The sequence below is a fragment of the Acomys russatus genome, chromosome 3 (assembly GCF_903995435.1).
Source record: "Acomys russatus chromosome 3, mAcoRus1.1, whole genome shotgun sequence".
NCBI classification, from domain to species: Eukaryota; Metazoa; Chordata; class Mammalia; order Rodentia; family Muridae; genus Acomys; species Acomys russatus.
Genome location: NC_067139.1, coordinates 40,472,016 through 40,494,506, shown reverse-complemented (window position 1 = coordinate 40,494,506; position 22,491 = coordinate 40,472,016). Strand labels below are relative to the sequence as shown.

The 22,491-nt window shown below is 42.9% G+C and overlaps 1 protein-coding gene across 2 annotated transcripts in view; it reads left to right on the top strand.

Moving 5' to 3' along the window:
* The window catches only part of Ubqln1 (ubiquilin 1), a 39,379-nt gene extending 25,617 nt beyond the window's left edge, over nt 1-13,762 (top strand). The window contains exons 5-11 of one of the 2 annotated variants that reach the window (XM_051172559.1): nt 346-504; nt 649-883; nt 7,230-7,372; nt 9,872-9,955; nt 11,063-11,178; nt 11,378-11,546; nt 13,244-13,762. In XM_051172559.1, coding sequence (XP_051028516.1) covers nt 346-504; nt 649-883; nt 7,230-7,372; nt 9,872-9,955; nt 11,063-11,178; nt 11,378-11,546; nt 13,244-13,396 — 1,059 coding nt within the window. In that variant the 3' untranslated portion in view covers nt 13,397-13,762. The remainder of the gene's footprint in view (nt 1-345; nt 505-648; nt 884-7,229; nt 7,373-9,871; nt 9,956-11,062; nt 11,179-11,377; nt 11,547-13,243) is intronic. The other variant, XM_051172566.1, reaches the window with a different exon arrangement.
* The last annotated feature ends 8,729 nt before the right edge of the window (nt 13,763-22,491 follow it).

Below are 22,491 nucleotides of genomic sequence, written 5' to 3'. Positions count from 1 at the left end.
AAAAACCAGAATTAGTAGTTCCATGAATTGAGCAAATGAAGTCAAGGCTTTTTAGCAGGTCAAACACTAGTAAGGACCACAGAGGTAGGCAGCACCAGGCAGTCACTCTCCTAATAGAGTTAAAATGCTGACTCAGATTGACTGGAATCCTCTGTTTCTAACTTTTCAAAATAGTTGTTTGAAGTTCGGTTTGACTACCTGGCACTTAGCACAAGTGGCTCCCTTCAGTTTTCTGGGGCCTAGTGCAGGAGCTAGTCGTAGTCAGTGGCTTCTCATAAGCTAAATGTTGAAGGAATTCCTTGCATATTTCAGTGTTCTTTTTTAAAATGGAGATTTCTTTCTTAGACATTGGAACTTGCCAGAAATCCAGCGATGATGCAGGAAATGATGAGAAACCAGGACCGAGCCTTGAGCAACCTAGAAAGTATTCCTGGGGGCTACAATGCTTTACGGCGCATGTACACAGATATCCAGGAGCCTATGCTGAATGCAGCGCAAGAGCAGGTGATTATTTATTCCAGGGCTCAAGCCTAAGAGCTGGCCATGACTAACATGGACAGTCTGTGATTGAGGGCACTGCTGTACAGAGAACGTGGCTTCATTGAAAAGCGAGTCTGTAATTAATGTTTTTTTTATCTTTTATTACAGTTTGGTGGCAATCCATTTGCTTCCTTAGTGAGCAGTACCTCTTCAACAGAAGGGAACCAGCCTTCTCGTACAGAAAATAGGGATCCACTACCCAACCCGTGGGCTCCACAGACGTCCCAGAGCTCACCAGCTACTGGGAGCACCACTGGCACCATGAGTGGCTCTGCTGGTAGTGCCACCAGTACCCCAGCTGGGCAGAGTGCCTCAGGGCCAGGTTTGGTGCCTGGAGCCGGAGGTATGTGTGCCTTGCATTGATAATGAAATTATTGATACTATTTCTGTATTTGTGTGCTTCCCTTTTATAAAGACTCTTTATTACAGGCTTCTAGGATTGTTTGAGAGATAGAATTTTTAACTTGTATATGTCTATGGGGTATAATGTATTTGTGTTAAATATTTATTTAAGAGTGTGTGCACGCCATGTGTGTCCAGGAGCCCATGGTAATCAGGAAAGGGTGTCAGATGCCTTAGAGCTGGAGATGTCTAGAGTCTAGTCAGTTGTGAGCCATCATGTAGGTGCCAGGGATTGAGCCAGGTTCCCTGTAAGGGAAGTAAGCTCTCTCTCTCTCTTAACTGCTACTCTATCTCTGTGCCCTATAACATGTCCTGATCTGTGTATTCGTCGTCATGATTGAATGTAGTCACCATACTGTACAGAAGATCTCCAGAGCACAGAGGAGGGATGACATTTTAAGATGATAATGAAATTAGCTTGGTTGTTATTCAGAGAACAAATATGGAGTATTACGGTTTGGATGAAATGCCTCTCACAGGTTTACGTGTTAAAGCCTCAGTGCTGTCACTAATTTGGAAGGTTTTGGTAATGTTGGGTCACTAAGGATGGGTCCTTGGACATATCTCAGCCCTGCCTCTTCCCTGCTTCTTGGCTACCATGATGTGAATTATCATTCTTTGCCAAGATTTCCATGCTGTTGTGGACTAATGTCTCTGAAATCATGAGCCAAATAAATTTCTCTTTTAAACTGTCTTATTCCAATTTTTGTCACAGTTATGCAAAATAACTAATTGGGGGAGTCAGAATTGATGAAAGGAACTTGATTCTGAAGCTATTTGAGTAAGCTAGGACATAGGAAATAATGGCTGAGTAACTGAAAATAAACCACATATCCACTTGCTGATGAAGAAGTGAACAAGCTGCTCTCGTTAGTGCTATGGTTATACTGTCATTGCGGACATACATGCAGGGCATCACATGAAAATGCAGATTTAGCTGTCTTAACTCCTAAGCTGTTGCCTGATTCAAAGATTTCCATCTCTTGCTTCATTCACTCTTTCCCTGAGACAGTGAGTGATCTTTAACTCTATACATGCACAGAAATAGGCTACGTGTGTGGTTCTTCCGTGGCTGTCCATACTGGTTTTGAAATCCATTTATACTGTGTATGTCTATGATTTGTTTTGCTGAAAAGTATTTCCTTCTGGGAATATATGGCTTCAATACCATATTGTAGCCTTTTTTTGGTTTTTCGAGACAGGGTTTCTCTGTGTAGCCTTGGCCATCCTGGACTCACTTTGTAGACCAGGCTGGCTTCGAACTCACAGCGATCCACCTGCTCTGCCTCCCGAGTGCTGGGATTAAAGGCGTGCGCCACCATGCCCAGCTCTGTAGCCTTTTTTTAAAAAAACCTGGTTTCTCCATTTTTTAAAAATGTTTTTATTTATTTATTTTTAGATTTTGGTAATATTTTATTTATTTCTTTTTTTTTTTATTAATTTATTCTTGTTACATCTCAATGTTTATCCCATCCCTTGTATCCTCCCATTCTTCCCTCCCTCCCATTTTCCCCTTATTCCCCTCCCCTATGACTGTTCCTGAGGGGGATTTCCTCCCCCTGTATATGCTCATAGGGTATCAAGCCTCTTCTTGGTAACCTGCTGTCCTTCCTCTGAGTGCTACCAGGTCTCCCCCTCCAGGGGACATGGTCAAATGTGAGGCACCAGAGTACGTGAGAAAGTCATATCCCACTCTCCACTCAACTGTGGAGAATGTTCTGTCCATTGGCTAGATCTGGGTAGGGATTTAAAGTTTACCGCCTGTATTGTCCTTGGCTGGTACCTTAGTTTGAGCGGGACCCCTGGGCCCTCCATTCTTTATAGAGATCTAGAATTAGGTATGAAGCTTGGATAACAAAATTGACATTTCCAGATAAAGCAAAAGCACTATGTGTTGGATCTTAGCAGAGACCAGAGTGGACTTGGAAATTGTGACGGTCTGCTGAGTTGGCGTAGGGGCTGGTGATATGTGTGAACTAAGGCTTCAGTGTTGGCACAATCAGGGAGGACATGTATGTGTACCTCTGGCGGGAGTGGTCTTGATGTCACCCTTAGGTAATTGCTGATGAGGATCCTTGTTGCTGAGTATGTTTAGTTTTGCTCTGTGCTATTTGAACCAAATCTTAGCACTGTTGGTGTGCATGCCCATTTTTGAGGCCAGCCATATTTTTGTGAAAGCTAAAATCTGGATATTGAGGTGTTTGGGTCTGTAGTTGTTTTTTAGTCAGAGTTTGTGAGACTCCTGTTAGATTCTTCCCTCCTGGATTCATTGCCATTGTTAAATGAAAGATTTTGTTGTTTTGGTTTGATTTTTCTTCCTGAAAGAAACTTTACATAAATGATGTCTGATTATTTATGTGTATTACCAGTTAGAATGTTACTGAAGATTTTTATTTTAAAAAGACTTATGTATACAGTGCTCTGCCTGCGTGTATGCCTGCCCACCAGAAGAGGGCACTAGATCCCATTACAGATGGTTATGAGCCACTATGTGGTTGCTGGGAATTGATTTGGTTTGGTTTTGGTTTTTTTGAGACAAGGTTTCTCTGTGTAGCCTTGGATGTCCTAGACTCGCTTTGTAGACCAGGCTGGCCTCGAACTCACAGCAATCCACCTGCCTCTGCCTCCCAAGTGCTGGGATTAAAGGCATGCGCCACTACTCCTAGCTCTTTGGTTTGGTTTGGTTTGGTTGTTGCTGGGAATTGAACTCAGGATCTTTGGAAGAGCAACAAGTACTCTTAACCTCTGAGCCATCTCTCCAGCCCCCTGAAGATTTTTAAAGCAGTTTTGTGTCCACACATTCTAATGAGATAGTGTCCAGAGAGATTGTTTTATTCCATGGGTTTTAGTTGGTCTTGTGATTTCTATTTATGGAATCTCAACCATCAGTTCAAAGGCCAGAGCCCAGTGGCTGGAGTAGAGCAGCAGGCTTCTGTGCCAGGCGGACTGAGGCAGGGAGACCACTTGAATTTGGAAGTTCAAGACCATTGTGGGTAGCAGTGACTGACTCCAACTTCCCAAAAAACTAAGTTTCTGGGTCTTAATGTCAGACCCCATAACTAGACTCTTTCACAGTGAGTTGTGAGGTCTGTGTGGGAGGAAGGCTAATTTATCATTTTTAGATTAGCATAAAAAGCATTGACATTCACAGTGGCATATTTGTGCACGCAAATCATGCCTTTCTCTTCTTTGTTCCCCTTCCCCACTGTCTTCCCCGTGTTCTATCTTCCCAAACTGGTTTTATTTCTTCTTCCAGTTAATCCCAGTTTCTGCTTTTTTATTGCACGTATTCAGGTGTTTCCTCTGTCTTTTAAGATCTCTTCCTCCCCTCTCATGTTCCCCTTTTTAGTTCCCTGGTTTAAATACACTTAGATATAATTAGAGACACACGCAACTTTAAATCTAATTCCAAATGTGAGAGAAAATGTATTTAGTCTGGCTCATTTCACTTAGCATAAAGACTTTTACCTGCTTCCATACAATCCTTACAGATGTCATAACCGTAGTTTTATATTGTTGCAGTTACATAAACTTGCACTGCATATATATTTCACATAGTCTGTGTCAGTTTGTTTGTAGGTGGATATTTAGGCTAGCTCTGTAGCCTAGCTGTTATGAATAGCCTTCAGATCTGTACCCAGGTATGGTATGGCCGGGTCACATGGTGATTCTACTTTGAGTTTTTCTAGGATCCTCCATACTGATTTCCACAATGGCTGCACAAGTTTATATCCCCATATGCAGTGACTAAGTGTGCCTCTTGCCCCACATTGTCACCAGTGATTTCTTAAGCATTCTAACTGGAGTGAGATGGAATCTCAAAGCAGTCTTAATGTGCATTGTCTAATATCTAAGGATGTTGAACTTTTTAAAGTATTTGGATGCCTTTTGAGAATCATTTACTCAGCTTATTACTGGATGGATTTACTGAGTGAATGATTTTCTTTAAAGATGTATTTATTTATTTATTTATTTATGTTTATATAGTGTATGAATTCCCTATCTGTGTGTACACCTGTAGGCCAGAAGAGGGAATCAGATCTCATTATAGATGGCTGTGAACTACCATGTTGTTACTGGGAATTGAACTCTGGATCTCTGGAAGAGCAGACAGTGCTCTTAATTAACCACTGAGCCATCTCTCCAGCCCCCGAGTGAATGATTTTGAGGTTCTTTTGTTGTTGTTTAATATTTGCATTTCTTTATGTAGCTTCAGTATTAATTCCATATGATATGTAGTTGGCAGAAATTTTCCCCAGTTCTATGGTGAAACCCCAAGCTGATCATAAGGTGACTTTAAAGCCTGCTAGTTTCTTACAGTAGTGGGTGACAAGATATGTGGTTTATTTTATTAAACTAGACACTATTTACCTCTCTGTCTCTCTCTGTCTCTCTCTCTCTCTGTGTGTGTGTGTGTGTGTGTGTGTGTGTGTGTGTGTGTGTTTGCATATGTGTGGTGTGTGGCTACAGAGCCTATCAGATTGTCTGGAGTTACAGGTCACTGACATGGGTGCTGAGAATCAAACTGGTCCTTTGAAAGAACAGCATGTCCTTTTAACTGTTGAGCCATCTCTTCAGCACCAACACACACCTTTTTCTTAGCTATTGAGATAAACACCAAGTGCTGACTGACTGTTTAGTGCCTGGGTTGCTATGACATAGAATGAGGAGTGTTAGTTTGGGGTTGTATTTTGGTTTTGTTTTTACATACCTTTTTTTAAAAGAATTTTAAGCTTAGGGGTGTTTGCCTGCATGTGTGTCTGTACCATGTACATGCAGTACCTAAGGAGGCCAGCAGAGGGCTTTGCATCAAGCACTGGAGTTACAGGTGATTGTGAGTTGTTATGTGGGTCCTGGGACTTAAGCCTGGGCCCCCTGGAATAGGACCAACTCCTAACTGCTGTGCCATCTTCTTGGCCCTATTTCGTTTTTTGAGATGGAGTCTCATGTGCCCCAAACTAGCTTAGAACTTAGCATTCTGCCTTGGCCTTCTGGCTCTCTCTTGCTGGCTAGTGTGTTGTGATAGGTGCGTAGTCTGATAATGTTTGTGTATGTTGTATTATTTGATACGGAGCAGTGTTTTGCCATTTCATTTGGTAAGCTAATCCATGCTCCACTGCACCTTATCCCCGTGATATGACAATCTGCTTCTCTTCCTGTACTTCTTACATGATTACTTTGCACTTGTGATTAAGAAAAACAGATGCAGCTGGGTATGGTGATGCACGCCTTTAATCCCAACACTCAGGCAGGAAGCAGAGGCAGAGGCAGGTGAATCTCTGAGTTCAAGGCCAGCCTGGTTTACAAAGGGAGTCCAGGACTGCCAAGGCTACACAGAGAAACCCTGTCTCAAAAAAACAAAAACAAATGCTAGAGTGGTTTCTTATGGCACTATGAAGCCATATGAATCAGGGCTGGCACCACAGTGCCTGTTGGGGTGCCCTGCACCTTTCTAGTGTGAAAGCGCCCAGCAGTAGAGTCAGTGTACCTGTTCCCACAAAATGGTACTTACTGTCACCGAACACTGGGTTTCAGTAGCTTCCACATTTCTACAAATATTTATTCTCACTAGACGTTTTTCTCTTACCATGTAAAAATGTAAAAACAGTGTCCACTTTGTAGACTGTATAAAAACAGATTGTGAAAGCCAGATTGGTCTTGTAGGCTGTAGTATGCCAAATTGTCTTATATTTTTGAACTTTGGAATGTAGAAAAAGCTAACTTGAAACTTGAAAATAAAGGGATACCACAAACACAAGACTTAAAACAAATAAGAAACTTGACTTTAAGCCAGATAAAATGACATTAGTTCAAAAAGCAGAATGGGAATGAAGAATAAATAGTTTAGTTAACATTACAGTGGTGCTTCCCCCCCCCCCCCCCCCAGAATTATGTCAGAACTGTTCTCTTTTCACTCAAAGGAAGCATATTTGCTTCTTTTGGTGCCTTTGAAATGCCAGGGTCAGAATTTTTGTGCCTTGGAGCTAATATTGAGTAAAATAAGGGTTGATCTGAAAGCTGAGCTAAGTAATTAATAATGGATAGCAATTCTGTTTAGGTTTTCAACCCTATTAGGTATGGCTATGCTGGGGAAGGAGTGGAGTAGGACGAGATTTGGACTGTGGTTGACCATGGGGAACCAAACTGCAGAAAGCGCATCTATTGCTAAAGGGAAATGGCCATATATTGCTTCAGTTAACTAAATATAAGTACAATATACACTGTTTTAAAATATTGATACATGTCTTAATCTGTTTTTTGTTTGTTTTTTGTAAATGAAATTTTAGCGAGTATGTTCAACACACCAGGAATGCAAAGCTTGTTGCAACAAATAACTGAAAACCCACAGCTCATGCAGAACATGCTGTCTGCTCCATACATGAGAAGCATGATGCAGTCACTGAGCCAGAACCCCGACCTTGCTGCACAGGTGAGCGTGTCATCGTGTTCAGAAGAGTGCTCTGAGCTAAGTAGACAGTCCGTGACTCTCCTGTCGGCACATCCGTCTTGTAGAAGACACTTGGCCTCTCCAGCGTTTGTGGCAGCTTTAGTTCCTATATACTTGAAACAGCTTTGTTTCTCCTATTTGCTGATGAGGTGTACTTAAAAAACAAACAACAACAACAAAACTCTGAAGTTCTCAGAGAATTTGCTCTAATCACAGTACTGCTCTTGTTTGTCTGTCTGGGTTGGTAGTTTTAGAATAGCGGCATTGCTGGGCCTCAGCAACTGTGGGGGATGTGGAGGAGACTGATCGTCCACTGTGTTGGGAATTTAGAAGGCTTTCTTTCCTTTATAGTTCTCTCATTTAAGTTTAAAAGCATCTCTTGTTTCATTATGCTGAATGAAGTGTTTTTATTTCCAAAATCCTGCAACCACATTGGTAGAAGGATAGAGCAGATGTCCTTCAATGAGGATCCTCAGTGATGACTTACATAGCAACAGACAAAGAGTAATGCTTTTAGATAATTTTCATCTTAAAATGTGTATGTTATGAGGTTTTTTGGTTTTGGTTTTGGGTTTTTTTTTTTTTTTTTGGAAAGCTGGTTTTGTGAATTTATTAATGAAATGCTTGGTGTTAACAAATCCTGAGCCATGTTTGTCACTGGGTACCTAAGATATGAAAATGTGTGAATGACCTTTTCCTGTATTTTCAAGTATGTATTTAGTTATAACACTGAATGCATTTTATCCTTAAAATTCATCTTTAGTAAGCATACTCCATGTAATAAGTTTATGTTTGTAAGGGATCTGGCTTTATAGCTTTATACACTGTTGGGTTTTTTAAACTCTAAAACTGTAAAGCAAAACACTGACAATGCTAGGTGGTGTCTGTCTGTCTGTCTCTGTTTGTCTGTGTGTGTCTGTCTGTCTCTCTCTCTCTTTTCTTCAAGACAGGATTTCTGTGTAGCCTTGGCTGTCCTGGACTCACTTTGTAGACCAGGCTGGCCTCAAACTCACAGAGACCCACTTGGCTCTGCCTCCCTGAGTACTGGGATTACAGGCCACCATGCCAGGCTGGTGTCTCTCATTATAGGATAGTTTAAAACTTAAAGTGTGCTCTGGCATCAGATGGTTAAAGCTTTGGTTTACTCTTTTGAAACTTAAGTATTTTATAAATGTGAAAACTTAATTGCGGCATGAAGGTTCAGGTAAGTCAGAAAAATACAATAAATAAAAAGTTTGTTTGTTTTTTTTGTTTTGTTTTATGGTGACAAGCTTTTTCTAGACTAGTTGAATAATTTAAGATGAAAAGTGAATGTGAAAGAAAAAAAAGAAGAAAAGTGAATGTGATAACTGTTACGGCCTCATAGTAAAGCAGTGTTTGTCTGGAAGACTGAAGAGGCATTCCTGGCCTGGAGTATTTACTGCTTACTCTGAAGCACACTGTGTCCATAAATCATCAACTGCTTTGATGATGTTGAAATTTGAAATTAAATAATCCACTTTGAAGGAGGGAGGAGAGAGTTCTCTTTTTTTTACAGGATTTACATACAGTTGTTCTTCAGTGTGGTTGCCTAATTGAGAGCAAAGATCATTTCCTCCCAGACTTTGGACAGGTAAACAGGCTGTCGGTAATCATTGGAAGTGATATGCAATTTGTCTTTTTTGAACCTAGTAGTTTCTGGTTTGCTTATTGTGCATGATGATCTTACTGGCAGTCCCGTCAGGTTAATACTGGCCCTGACTGTTAGCTTGGTCACACGTTGAAGGTCAGGAGGTGTCCCATGTTTCTACCTGTGGCGCTAGTGAGGTGGGGTCCAGATGCTAATCTTCGCAGTCTCACTCGCATCCTTGGATCTTAGGTATTTTAACACTCCCAGAGGACTGTTGGTGCTAGCTTGGGCTGGTTTTCATCTAGCAGCTCCATTTCTCTGGCCAGTTGGTTGCTGTTTTGTGGTTATTCTGGACCTAATATCGACTGTTAGCAGTGGGCAGGTAGATAACAGTGGCTCCAGGCCTAGGTTTTCTCTGTGCTTGCCGTTTGTGTGTTGGGTCTCTAAGCAAGCCTTATGTAAGCCTTTACACACTGGTGCTTCTTTTACTCTGTAGTGTAGTTGAAAGCACATCTTCCTGAGAGCCTGGCACTCCCACTACTTTTTCATTCAGAGGCAGAAATTCACCTTCGTTCAAGGAAAAGGCGACAAAACAAATGCTTTTATTTTTTAGGGCACTGCATGTCATCCATCATCCACCTTTCTCGGTGACAGAGAAGATGCCTTCCTTCCTACCTACCTTCCTCTCTCCTTTCTTTCCCCTCCCCCGAGCTCCGTGTGGATAGAACTTCCCTGCTCCTTTTTTATTTATGTTCTCCCTTCCTCCTGTTAAGTGCCAATTTAGGCACTTGGAGGAAGGTAGAACATTAAACCAGGTACATTACTTGTTTCAGATATTTCCAGTTAAAACTGTTTGAACACTTGCCCCATAGATGATGCTGAATAATCCCCTATTTGCTGGAAATCCTCAGCTTCAAGAACAAATGAGACAACAGCTCCCAACTTTCCTCCAACAAGTGAGTAAGAAAAGCCGCTGCTGTCTTTGTAATGATCTACTTGACAGGTTAATGGTGAACGTGTCCTTCTCCTTCCCAGCTGATAGAACAGTGTAGAGGACGTGTGATTTTACCCACTGGTAGACACTGAGCCTGATCCTCCCCACCCATATCACTCCTCACTGTGCTCATACTGTGTGTGAGAAGAGAGCTGTGTTGCCTGTGCTCATGAGGACTTAGGGTTCTGAGTGCTTGTTGATAGAGACCATTTCCCTTCACTAGCCTTCAAGTGTTTCTGTATATCATGCATACTGTATGGTTTGGTAGGAAAGTGCTACCCTCTCTTAATCCACAGGCTGGGTTTGTTGCAATGTCTCAATTTCTTCCAAATTAGTAAAATGCTTGTTCTATGAAGAGTTGATCTCATTTCTTCAAAACCAGAATTAGTAAGGTTAAAATTGCCAGTGTTGTCACATTAGGAAGGTTTAGGAAAAATAGTGCCCAAGATTGTCATAGTGTTATTTAAAGACATAAAAGTGGTGTTGGTGTTCTTGAAACTGGTAGTTGTTGGGGCTCAACATGGTTGAAATGATTGCTAGGGCAGCAGGTCACTATCCACGGTTAGTGACTGTCCTTGGTGTATTGCAATGGTATACGCTCCCTCTTGTCAGCTAGGTATGGGTATTTAAAAGCAAAGAAGCTAAACTGTATTGATTTCGAGTTTGGAACAATGCTTTAGATGGCCGACTGGTAAAGTTGTTAGAACAGCGCAGACAAGGCATGGCCAGGAGATACAGCACACAGCTGTCACCAGACCCCACCTTCCGACAAGTGTGCACTCGGAGTTACACAAAAATGTTTTCTTTTTTCTTCTGCTGGAGAGGGGGAAATGTGGCTCTTCACTCAGAAAATGCCTTTTATGGTAGGCTCGTAAATGACTCAAGTAATAATTTGTGTATGGAATTTGCTGTCAAAAGAGTAGGGTTTGTGTTTATTTTGGGAAGAAATATGGAGTACTGGTGTCTGGGAGTGAGATTTTAGATTTTCTTCAAAAATGTTGCAAAGTTGGAAAAATGTACCTGCCTTGCTTTTATTTCTTTGGTGACCACTGGTTTCCTTTCTCCTTAGATGCAGAATCCTGACACACTGTCAGCAATGTCGAACCCTCGAGCCATGCAGGCATTGCTGCAGATTCAGCAGGGCTTGCAGACGCTGGCAGCAGAAGCCCCCGGCCTCATCCCAGGGTAGGCTCACTGGACAAAGATTTGAAATCACACAGTGGCTCGTTTCTCTGAGAATTTTAGATTTAATATCATTCTGCCTTTTATTTTGGTTACTGAATTGTTTTTAGTCAGTTTTCAGTGTTATATCTGCTTATTTTTAGTAGAATAGCCAATATTGTGTTAAAATGTAACCTGATGAAGTTGCCTGTGCTTTCCCTAGGTTTACTCCTGGCTTGGGGGCAGCAGGCAATTCTGGAGGCACTTCAGGAACCAATGCACCTAACACTGCGCCTAGTGAAAACACAAGCCCCACAGGGGGCACTGCTGAGCCGGGCCACCAGCAGTTTATCCAGCAAATGCTGCAGGCTCTTGCTGGGGTGAATCCTCAGGTGACAATGCTTTTTCTACACACTTTGCATTCCTTAAATTTAGAATTTTCAAAAAAAGGCAAAAAGAAAGCAGCAGCCATTTTCTGCTCAGAGTAGTGAAAAGTAGTATTCAATGATATTAAATCTAAGCACAAAGCAGGCGTTACAGAAATTGTTAACTTTGCTGCTATATCAGGTAACAAAGGAAAAATTCTTTAACCTAATGCCATAGTAGTTAGAAGTAGCCTTTCTTCAGAGTCATTTGAAATAAGCTTTATTTTATAAGAGTTTCTCAGGGAGAACCTAAAAATATCGTCAGTGTTTCAGAACAGCTGTGTCTAGGCTTCCTATTCTAGTCTGTGGGCATTTATTGTCTTTTCTATGAACTTACCATTAACGGGGCTAGAGCATGGTTGGCTTGGGTGGTTAAGAGCACCGGCTGTGCGATTCCTGGCATTCACATGGCGGCTCTCCGCCATCTCTAACTCCAGTTCCAGGGCTTTTCTAACTTCTATGGGCAGCACGCATGCAATAGGCTAGTTAGTATTGTAATTGGATACATTTGGTATCAATACAAAAGAAAGTGTCTATAATTCTAAACTGTCTGTGCATGGGTTTTTTACCAAAAAAAAAAAAAAAAAAGTTTCTGCTAGCTGAGCATGGTGCCACACACCTGTAATCCAGGAGGCAGAGGCAGGCAGATCTCTGAGTTTGAGGCCAGCCTGGTCTACAAAGTGAGTCCAGGACATCCAGGGCTACACAGAAAAACCCTGTCTTGGGGCAGGACATGGGAGAGGGGAGGTTTCTGCTTGTTCACAAGGCTCTGAAGCAATGGAATTTATTAGCTTGTTTGCCCTTTGTGGGAGAAAAGAAGGAGGGTTCCACAGAGCCAAATCCTAAGCCCTGTGTGCTTACTCCAGCCTATAAGGTTTTTTAAAAAGCAGCATCATAGGGCTGGAAAGATGGCTCCGCAGTTAAGAGCACTGGCTGCAGCCAGGCATGGTGGCACACGCCTTTAATCCCAGCACTCAGGAGGCAGAGGCAGGCAGATCACTGTGAGTTCAAGGCCAGCCTGGTCTACAAAGTGAGTCCAGGACAGCCAAGGCTACACAGAGAAACCCTGTCTCGGGGAGGTGGGGACACGGGGGGAGAGCATTGGCTGTTCTTTCAGAGGTCCTGAGATCAATTCCCAGCAGCCACAAGTTGCTCATAATCATCTATAATGGAATCTGAATCCCTCTTCTGTTGTGCATGAAGACAGAGCACTCATGTACATAAAATAACTAAATTAATTTTAAAAACACGGTATCATATATGATCTATTTGTCATGGTTTAGGAACAAACTATTCTAAAATAGAGTGCTAAACAACTTTTAAATATAATGGATATTTAATTTATAAATTATTTTAAATTATATTTTGCTCATTTGAAGTAAATATACACATATATATGCAAGGATAAGTTATAGGCTAAATAACATCTGAAAATTAATTTTCTTTGAAAATAATTAGATGGTCTTATGAGTTTTAGTTAAAATAGTCCATTCTATTTAATAAATAACCTCGTGGTGCTGTATCTCAAGGCATAAGTAGCAATTTAAGAAAGCTCAGCAGACCAGCATGCATTGTTTAAAACACAACAGAAGTTTTTGAAAAGTGGCTTGGGTGTAGCATAGACTAGCTTTCCTTAGACTGTACTTCATTGTTCTTTTCAACAGCTACAGAGTCCAGAAGTCAGATTTCAGCAACAACTGGAACAGCTCAGTGCGATGGGATTTTTGAACCGTGAAGCAAACTTGCAAGCACTGATAGCAACAGGGGGCGACATCAACGCAGCAATCGAAAGGTTACTGGGCTCCCAGCCCTCATAGCAGCATTTCTGTATCCTGAGAAAATGTAATTTATTTTTGATAACGGCTCTTAAATCTTTAAAATAACCTGCTTTATTTCATTGGAATTCTGTGCTGTTATAAACAAAACCAGTAGGAAATGTCCGGAGGTGGAGTGCAGTAAGATGTGCAGGTTTTCTGTATCTTTGGAACAGTGGGAATCAATGTTTCCGGTTAAGGCTGCTGCATGCATCAAACACTTGGCATTTATTGTAATTTTTTTTTAAATATCACCTTTTCTAATTGGGTGAACAAATTTTTGTCCTGCATCTGTCCAACTAACTTGCTTTTTAAACATAACCCTGTGGTAGTAATTTATGTAGAATAAAGGCATTAAAAAGCAAATCATTTGCGCTCCATGATTTGTGGTACAATATTGCTTATTGTGACTTTGGCATGTACTTGGCAAATAATGCTGTAAGATTTATACTACTGACAATTTTGTTTAGTTGTATACAATACAAATCATTGCACATTTCTAGGTCATCTAAGCAAAATTCCTGTAACCAAAAAGTAAAATAAGGGTTCCTAATTGTGTAGAATCTTACGGCATCTCTGATAAACATCTCTCAGCAGAGGTGCCATTTAGTCGGGTTTGTTGAAAATAAAGAAAAACTAATTCTGGCTATCTCTTTAGGGACATTAATTGTACAGACAACATAATGTAATGATAGCTCAGCATTGACATGTTGCTGTAAATTACCTGTATTCTGTGCAGACTGAAGGAGCCTGTAGCATAGTCCGATGCATTTGCCAGGGCTTTCTGCTCCCATAGGTGTCTGAGCAGCGCTGGGTTTGACTGGAAGTGCTGATGCTTCAGTTTTAATTGCCATATAAAAGTAGAGCTGTCTTGTGGGTGTAACAGCTTCCTCGTTCATAGGCAACAACCGGATTGAAAATGGTGAGGGAGCCACTTGTTTCTCCAGTGTTTGGCTAGTTGAATGTTGTACTGTTTGGAGCCTCAGAGAGGGGGTGGGGGAGGGGAGAGACAGAATCTATTCCGGATTGGGCCAGCCTGAACTAAGTAATACTAGCAACCAAGATTCAGTGAAGAGTCTATGCATATAGTAGTGTCAGTCAGGTGAAAAACAAAGAGCCGTTTTAACGATTTTGAGTAAGCTTGGCTACTCTATAGCCTCTTTCTTCCTTCCCCAAAGAAGTTCTATTTGCCTGTTGAGGTGATACATTCCTTTGGGACCAATTAAACTATAACTTTAAGGTCAATGATCCATGTAACTGCCTCTGGTGCAGTGCTCTCTTAGGCCATTGCATTCTTGTAGTTGCCCGAAATTACAATGTTAAAATAACCTAAAATGAGTCAGACAAATAAAATCAAGGGAAACGGAAGGTGAATTCCATAACTGTTGCTTGCTATTAAAAAGTTGAGAGGCCAGGTTGCCCCCAGACTGTACAGTGGTCTGACACTTTCCCCAGGAAGAAAACATGTACAAAGGTTGGGACGGAGGCGAGACTAGAGGAGGTCGGCAAGGATAGTCTCCACGTGTGTCTGCTCCCTGCCTTATTCCTCAGTATGCTGTTTAAAGACTTGTACTGGTGAACGGCGGTTCATAGCTGGGGCAGTGTCATAAGCAGTTTGATTAATTAATCATCAAATAACAATAAATCTCCAGCTTTTATACCTGGTTTGTGTTGCCTCTTTTGTAGAAAGATGCCTTTGTTTTTTCTCAACATGCCATAATGTAAAGGCTATTTGGCCTGATATACCCTGGATTTTGTGAAAAGTTAGACATTTCTTTTGTTGGGGAGCTGGGTGGTGGTGGTATACCACATTCAATCCCAGCACTTGGGAGGCAGAGGCAGGCTGATCTCTGAGTTAAAGGCCAGCCTGGTCTATATAAAGTGAGTTCCAGGACAGCCAGGGCTACAGAGAGAAAACCCTGACTCAAAAAACAACAGGAACAACAGCCACAAAGTCTTTTGTGGGGTGGGGGTTTGTTTGTACAGCAGCTCTTACTCTGTCACTCCAGCTGTTCTGAAATTCACTGTGATCCCAGACTGGCCATGGACCTGCACTGGTCCTCCCTTTGTCTCCTCAGTGTTGAGGTAACAGGTGTGAGCCATCCTGTCCTCGAGTAGTGTAGCTGCAGTGAACTGTCTAGAGGATTTATTAGACCTACTAAGTGTGCTTTCTTGATTTCTTCAGCTCACAGTGAGTCTATTTAGGACCCATGTAAAAACAACAGTGCCTACGGTTGGCATTCTTAGAAGTGCTAAGAAGACATTGAGTGAAGGCATAGATTGTTCTTATGTGGAGTTCTTCAGAGCAAGCTGAAAAAATAATGGACAGGGTGAAATTTAAACTCTAAACAAAAAAGTTACCAGATAGCAAATAGGCAAATGACCGCTAGGTTTCTGTTCAGGATTTCTATGTGTCAAAGGAAGAAAGGGGGGAAAAAAAAGACTGAAATCTTGCATTTCAAGTGTGGCTTAAATAACATAGTAATAAATGGGATTTTTGAGTGGACAGGGCCTTGCCATGTGTCCCTAGCTGGCCTCGGTGTGTTTTTTATTCTAATAAATGATATTTCCTTTTATGATGGAAAGGCAGCTGCACATGATTAGAACAGAGATAGCCTTGAGACTGTTACAGGGCAGCATGACAAGGTAATAGAGCATACTGCAGAGAACATATGCCCTCAGCATAGTCACAACAGTGAGCTAGGGACTTAACCCACTCCCGAAGTCCAAAAGAAACACTCTGGACCAAAGCATTTAGTTGTTTTGGGTTTAAGAGTATTTGTGTCTAATGAGACATCTAAGGGGTGTACCTCGAGTCTAGATACAAAACCCATTAATGTCTCGCATACACCGGAAGGTGATTTTATACAGAATTTTAAATAACTTTGTGGGTGAAACTAAGTTTGAGGCTACTAACTCATCAGAAAGCAAAGGTATGGCTCTCTGTTCCTGATATAGACAGTCTAGCTGTTTGACATCACCGTAACTCCTGGCTGGATACACTGCCACCAGTGGGCAAAATCATTTCCTTACACCTGTTCACACAGAAGTAGTGAAAATAGGGCACACTGATGCAGGGGGAGGACATCACACGCTCCCGCCGCAGCACAGTGGGCCTCCCACCAATGGCAGCTGAGGGACCAGGAAACGGGCCTTCTAGAGATGTGCGACCATCGCTGGCTGACCTTTTCAAATGTTTCTTCCAGAGTCAGCTGCCTAATTAGCAACTAACTGTGTTGTTTTGATTTTTGTCCTAGAAGTGTGTGTCTCTTTGATAAGCGGACATGACTGCTGGTCTGAGTGCACACCACAGCCTCTGTAGGCCCATCACACAGTCAAACCATGCTGTCTACAGGCACCTTCTGTTATCAGCATTGTCGTCTTCACTGTTGTGGCCATCTTGTTGCAGGACCAGGCTATCTGTTTTACCACTCCCTGGAAGCTCGCTTATTAGCAATGTCTAGAGCATCTTGAGTATTCACAGCTTCGATGAATTTCTCTGCTCCAGAGCTTTATGCCACGTTATCTGTTCCTCGCTGCTTTTGGCTCGTTTCAGCACAGACCTTCAACAGTTTCTCCTTCTGTTTCTTCAGGTCATAGCTGCTAGTTTTTCCAGCGCCACACTCCCTAATCAGATGGCTCACGCTGAAGTGTTGCCCTCTTTTCCAGCAGCTTGACTTCCCGTGCCGTAGATCAACAGAGGTGCTTCCTCTTTTTCTTATGGTGTCTGCTGGCCTTTGTGACATTTTAAACACAGTCTTTATACCACAGAGCAGAAAAAAAGTAGTACACCTAAGTCCTGACTCTGTGTAGCTGACGGGGAGACTCTTACGTTGGGCCTGTATGTATGCCTGCCATTTTATTTATTGCATTCTGAGAGCATGCCTGGGTAGATGGATCTGGGCAGCTGCTACAAGGTGTGTCACAGCTGGAGAGGACTGGAATGGTCTTGGGGTGAGGGAGCAGGGATGCTAGGTAAATTGTGCTGTGCGCCTGCATCTTGACAGCAGTCTATAATATGAGGTCAGGTGTAGAATTTTCTGCTTGACATGTTGACTCTCAAAAGTTAGAGATTTGGGGGCACTTCAGATTTCTGGTTTTTACACTGGATTCCCAAATATGCACACCTCCCCCCAACATAATGAGACTTTACAGCTATTTTAATTTAATGGGCAAAACAAAATAAATAGCAAAATACAACAGCTGTATAAAAAATTGTATTGACAAAAGTGTGGTTATAAAGCTAGAACTGCGTACTGTCCATTCTCTCATAGAGTAACATTAAATGTGTTAAACAGTAAGGGCTATAACAGGGCCATTCTTTGGCCAGCCTTTCGGATCTTTTTAGGTGCCTCTCACTGCTCTCAGAACCTCCTTCCCCTGGGTTTTGTACGTGCCATCTTGGCTTAGTAGAAAGCCTCCTGTGCTCTCTGGGCTCAGTTTGTGCCAACCCAGTGACTGATTCTGTGATCACTTAGCTTTCCCATCAACGACTGTGTTCTTTTTGTCAGAACATTTGGGTTTTTTGTTTGTTTGCTTTTGGTTTGTTTTTCAAGACAGGGTTTCTCTCTGTAGCCTTGGGTGTCCTGGACTCATTCTGTAGACCAGGCTGGCCTCAAACTCACAGCGATCCACCTGCTTCTGCCTCCTGAGTGCTAGGGTTACAGGTGAGCACCACTACACCCAGTTTCGTATTTTCACTTTTCTGTTCTGAAATTACCTTGGTAGGTATGAAAGTACCACTGTGTGCTGCTCTTTTTCTGTCATCGTGTTTTCCTATGCAGTGGTTCTCATTGCTACCTCATATCTCTAGCTTTGCTATGTTGTGTATCGTATTGTAAATATCTGATACGCTGCTCCCAACGAGGTCAGGACCCACAGGTTGAGGACATCCTGTTGACATGGAGTAGGTGCTCACTGAACAGGGATTCAGTAGGAAGGCCTTTATTCTTTGTTACTCAGCTGCTTTGTAGCAGTAAAATATAATTCTGTCATATATTCACTTCAACTCAACAGAAGCAGAGCAAGGCTGTGTAGGGAGACAGTACCCAAACATCCTGCCTGTCAGGTCTGAGGAACTTCAGCAAGGAGGATAGCCTTGTAATAGATTCCGGACCAGGAGTGGAATTATTTTTGTGTCTTCCTGAGAGATTATATTATTATTGAATGAGAGAATTGTTTGTTTTTGTTTCTGGTGTATTTTGTGTGGTGAACACGGCTGTCAGCATGGGCCTATCTACTGCCTTGTGTGTAGAGGCCAAAGACCGATGGCACGTTTCTTTCACTGGTCACTCTCCTCCTTTGTTTGCTTGCTTGTTTGTTGAGACAGAGGTCACTGGGTAGGCTGGTCTGACTGTCTCCATGTTCCCAGCCCTGGGATCACAGTACATCTAACAGTACCATGCTTTCTACGTGGATCTAGACTCAGGACCTTAAGCTTGTGTGGCAGATACTTCACCAATTGACCCGTCTCCTCAGCCTGTATCTGCCATTCTTAATTGAGAAGCAAGGAGCTAAAGAAAACAGGGTGGGTGCCGGAAAAGTGTTAGCAGGTGGCAGTCTGGGTGAGTCTAGGTTGAGAGGTCACAGGCACTTGGGTGGCTTGGGTGTGTTCTATCTATGGCTCTGAGAGATACTGTGATCAAAAGGAACTTAGGAGCAAAATGTCTGTTGAGCTGGCAATGCCAGGTCATGGTCCATCAATGAGGGATGTCAAGGCAGGAATTTGAAGGAAGGCATGCTTGCTATTCCACGCAGCGCTACCTCTGATGAAAGAACCCTTAGCCAGCTGAGGAGGTACAACAGAAACCATGGAGAAACACTGCTGGCTCACTCACAGGCTGGCTTATATCCAGGACCACCTGCCCAAGGATGGTACTGCCACAGTGGGCATGGCTCCCCTACATCTCTCCACACACATGCCCACAGGCCAGTCTGATGGAGGCACTTTCTCCACTAAGGCTCCACTTTGAGATGACTCCAGATTGTGATGAGTTGACAGTTAAAGCTAACCAGGGGCACTGGGCAGATGGCCCAGTGGTTAAGAGCACTTGTTCATGCAAAGGACACCCACATGACCACTAACAACCATCTAGAATTCCTCTTGTGTCACCATGTACATATGTGCAGATAAACAGTGTACATGAAGTAACAAGGCATAGGCTAACCGGGACAGGATGGTAAGGATCAGTGAGGTCTGGGGTATGGTTGAAGGTTAACCAATGGGATTTACTGACATAGAGGTGTGAAGTTACCCGCTAGCTGATCAGTAGAGGAGCAGTGATGAGAAGCTTGGATCTGAGTGGTGGTGCTGAGAAGGAGGGGACCAAAGAGCTGCAAAGCAGGGTGAGCGGAGGTGACGTCTCCAGGAGCTTAGTCATGGCAACTGATAGCTGTCACTGCTCTGTTGGACTTAGGAAAGGAGGTTCCTTATGGCTACAATAAGGAGTTTTGCATGGTGGGGTCAGACGGTAGTTATGGGAAGCAGAGGGGGCACCACAATCAGAAACAATTTGGCAAGGCTGGTGAACAACTTGCAATGACCCCAGAGCTTGAGTTAGTCCCTTTCAGGAAGACTTTGCTCGGGTGTGGGTCTTGATTGGTATAGACTTGTATCTGGAAATGTACGTGGGCATCGTTCTGACAGGACTGCATGTTTCTTCAGCCTCTTGCATTCCACTCACAGACTCCATTTGATCTACTTTCATTTAATATGTAATTGGTTGTCTGGATCTGGATGTGCCAAGCAAAGATAAATGTGTTACCCATCACTGCCCCTCCCCTTGAAGAAAGGGGGAGGGAACGAGGGCAGGAGGACAAGTGAGGCATCAGAGAACTGTACTTACTAAGCTGCTAATTGGCTCTTTCAAGATGGCTGGCTGAAGGACACCCTAGAACAACAAGGAGAGTTGGGTAGGCCACAAAGGGCTCATTGACTGAGCTTGACATCTTGGGCTTAACCCCCATCAGCCTTTTGAGGACCTTGATGTGCACACTTGACCATGTACACACATACATAGCCCTAAACGTACATGCAAGACCGTCTTAAAGTGTAAGACGAGTGGTGCCTGAGTTGTCGTCTGACCTCCAACTACACCATAGGACATACTTGCCACGTTCAGATGATCATGCATGCACATACAGATATAAAAATACTTGGTCATCTCCAAATGACTGATTATGTGTTAAAATCCCAAAAGTCTTTTGTATGCTCAAATTTCTTAATGATTATATTTTATTATGAGTTTATTAAATGAGCCTACTTCCCTTACAACCCAACTAACCCAAACAATAGGGAAAGAAGATTAAAGAACACAATAATGAAACCTTAAGGATATTAGTTCCAAAGAATAATTCTCCTGGCGTAGTCAGCAGGACCTCAGCAAACCAGCAATCCCACCAAAGTTGCTGCTGGAACCTGGAGCAGCAGCTGGAGCCTGAAGCCTCAGCTGTCGTCCAAAGTGAGATCAGGACAGCCAGCCTGCGTTTCCACCTGAATCTGAAGCTGCCGGGAATATCTCTGTGTTGACACTCCACTCCTCAAACCGGCTGGCTGTCCAGTCACGTTCTTCCTTGGTAAAATGCTGAGCGTTCACAGTGTTGACAGTTCACTTGGGATTGTGTCTTGGTTATTTAGAACATAACAGTACAGGGCGAATGAAGTGGATGTGAGATTTAGAAACTCCTCCTCCTCTTCCTCTTCCCCCTCCTCTTCTTCCTCCCCCTCCTCTTTCTCCTTCCCTTCTTCCTCCCTCTCTTCCTTTCCCTCCTCTTCCTCCTCATCCCCCTTTCTCCTCCTTTCCCTCCTCCCTCTCCTTTCTCTTCCTTTCCCTCTTCCTCCTCCCCCTCCTCTTTCTCCTTCTCCCCCTCTTCCTCTTCCTCCCTCTCTTCCTTTCCCTCCTCTTCCTCCTCCCCCTTCTCTTTCTCCTCCTCCCCCTCTTCCTCTTCCTCCCTCTCTTCCTTTCCCTCCTCTTCCTCCTCCCCCTCCTCTTCCTCCCTCTTCCTCCCTCCTCCTTCCCCTCCTCCCTCTCCTTTCTGTGTCTCTCCTTTTACTTCCTCTGGCCTCTCTGATACAGGCTTCAGGAATGTTACTGAGTGAAAATCAGGAGTGGACACCCTTGTCCGGTCCCTGGTTTTAGAGAAAATACTTCTTTGTTTTTCCCACTTATTGTACTGTTGGCTTCACATTTGTTCCATTAATCCTTTCGTGTGTTCAGGTGTATTTCTGTTATTCTTGGTTTTTCTAGGTCTTTTACCTTGAAAAAGAGATCATGATGTGACTTCTTTGGTTGACATGCCTGACTCATATTCTTGGAATAAAATGAACTTTGTTGGTGATGTTGGGTAGGTTTTTGTTGTTTTTGTTTTTGTTTGTTTGTTTGTTTGTTTTACTGGAACTTGCTGTGTCACCTTACTTGGCCTGGGAACTCAGAGATTTCCCTCCTGCTTTTGCCTCAAGAGTGCTGAGACACAGGCAAGCACCAGCCACACCCAGCTTCATTGTGTGCTAAAAAGATTTTGTTTTTAATTTTCATTATGTGTATGCATGTATCTGTGCACATCTATTCATGTGGGTGCTGGTGCCTGTAGGGCCAGAAGAGGGCGTTAGATCTCCTGGTGCTGCCATTCAGGAAGTTATTATCCACCTGGTGTGGTACTAGGAACCCAACCCTGACCCTCAGGAACAGCAGAACTGGCTCTTGATCACTGAGCGGGCCATCTTTCTAAGCCCTGGAGTGTGACTCTAAATTGCACTGTTCATGTTAGTAAACTAATATTTTGTTGAGGATTTTTGTATCTATGTTCATCAGTGAAATTAGTGTCTGTCTGTCTGTCCGTCTCTCTCTCTCTCTCTCTTTGTGTGTGTGTGTGTGTGTGTTTATCTGGGTTTTATACAGGGTTAACAAAATAGCTTCATAGCATCCTTTCCCTTTCTTTGTAAGTACCACATGTTAGCCACGAATCAGTTTTGCCTCAGGAGCCATTTCCCTTTCTATTATAAGGAGTAGTTTGAAAAACATTGGTATCTTACAGTATGACAGGGAGCTGGAGAGATGACTAAGCAGTTAAAGCCATTGGCTGCTCATCCAGAGGACTCA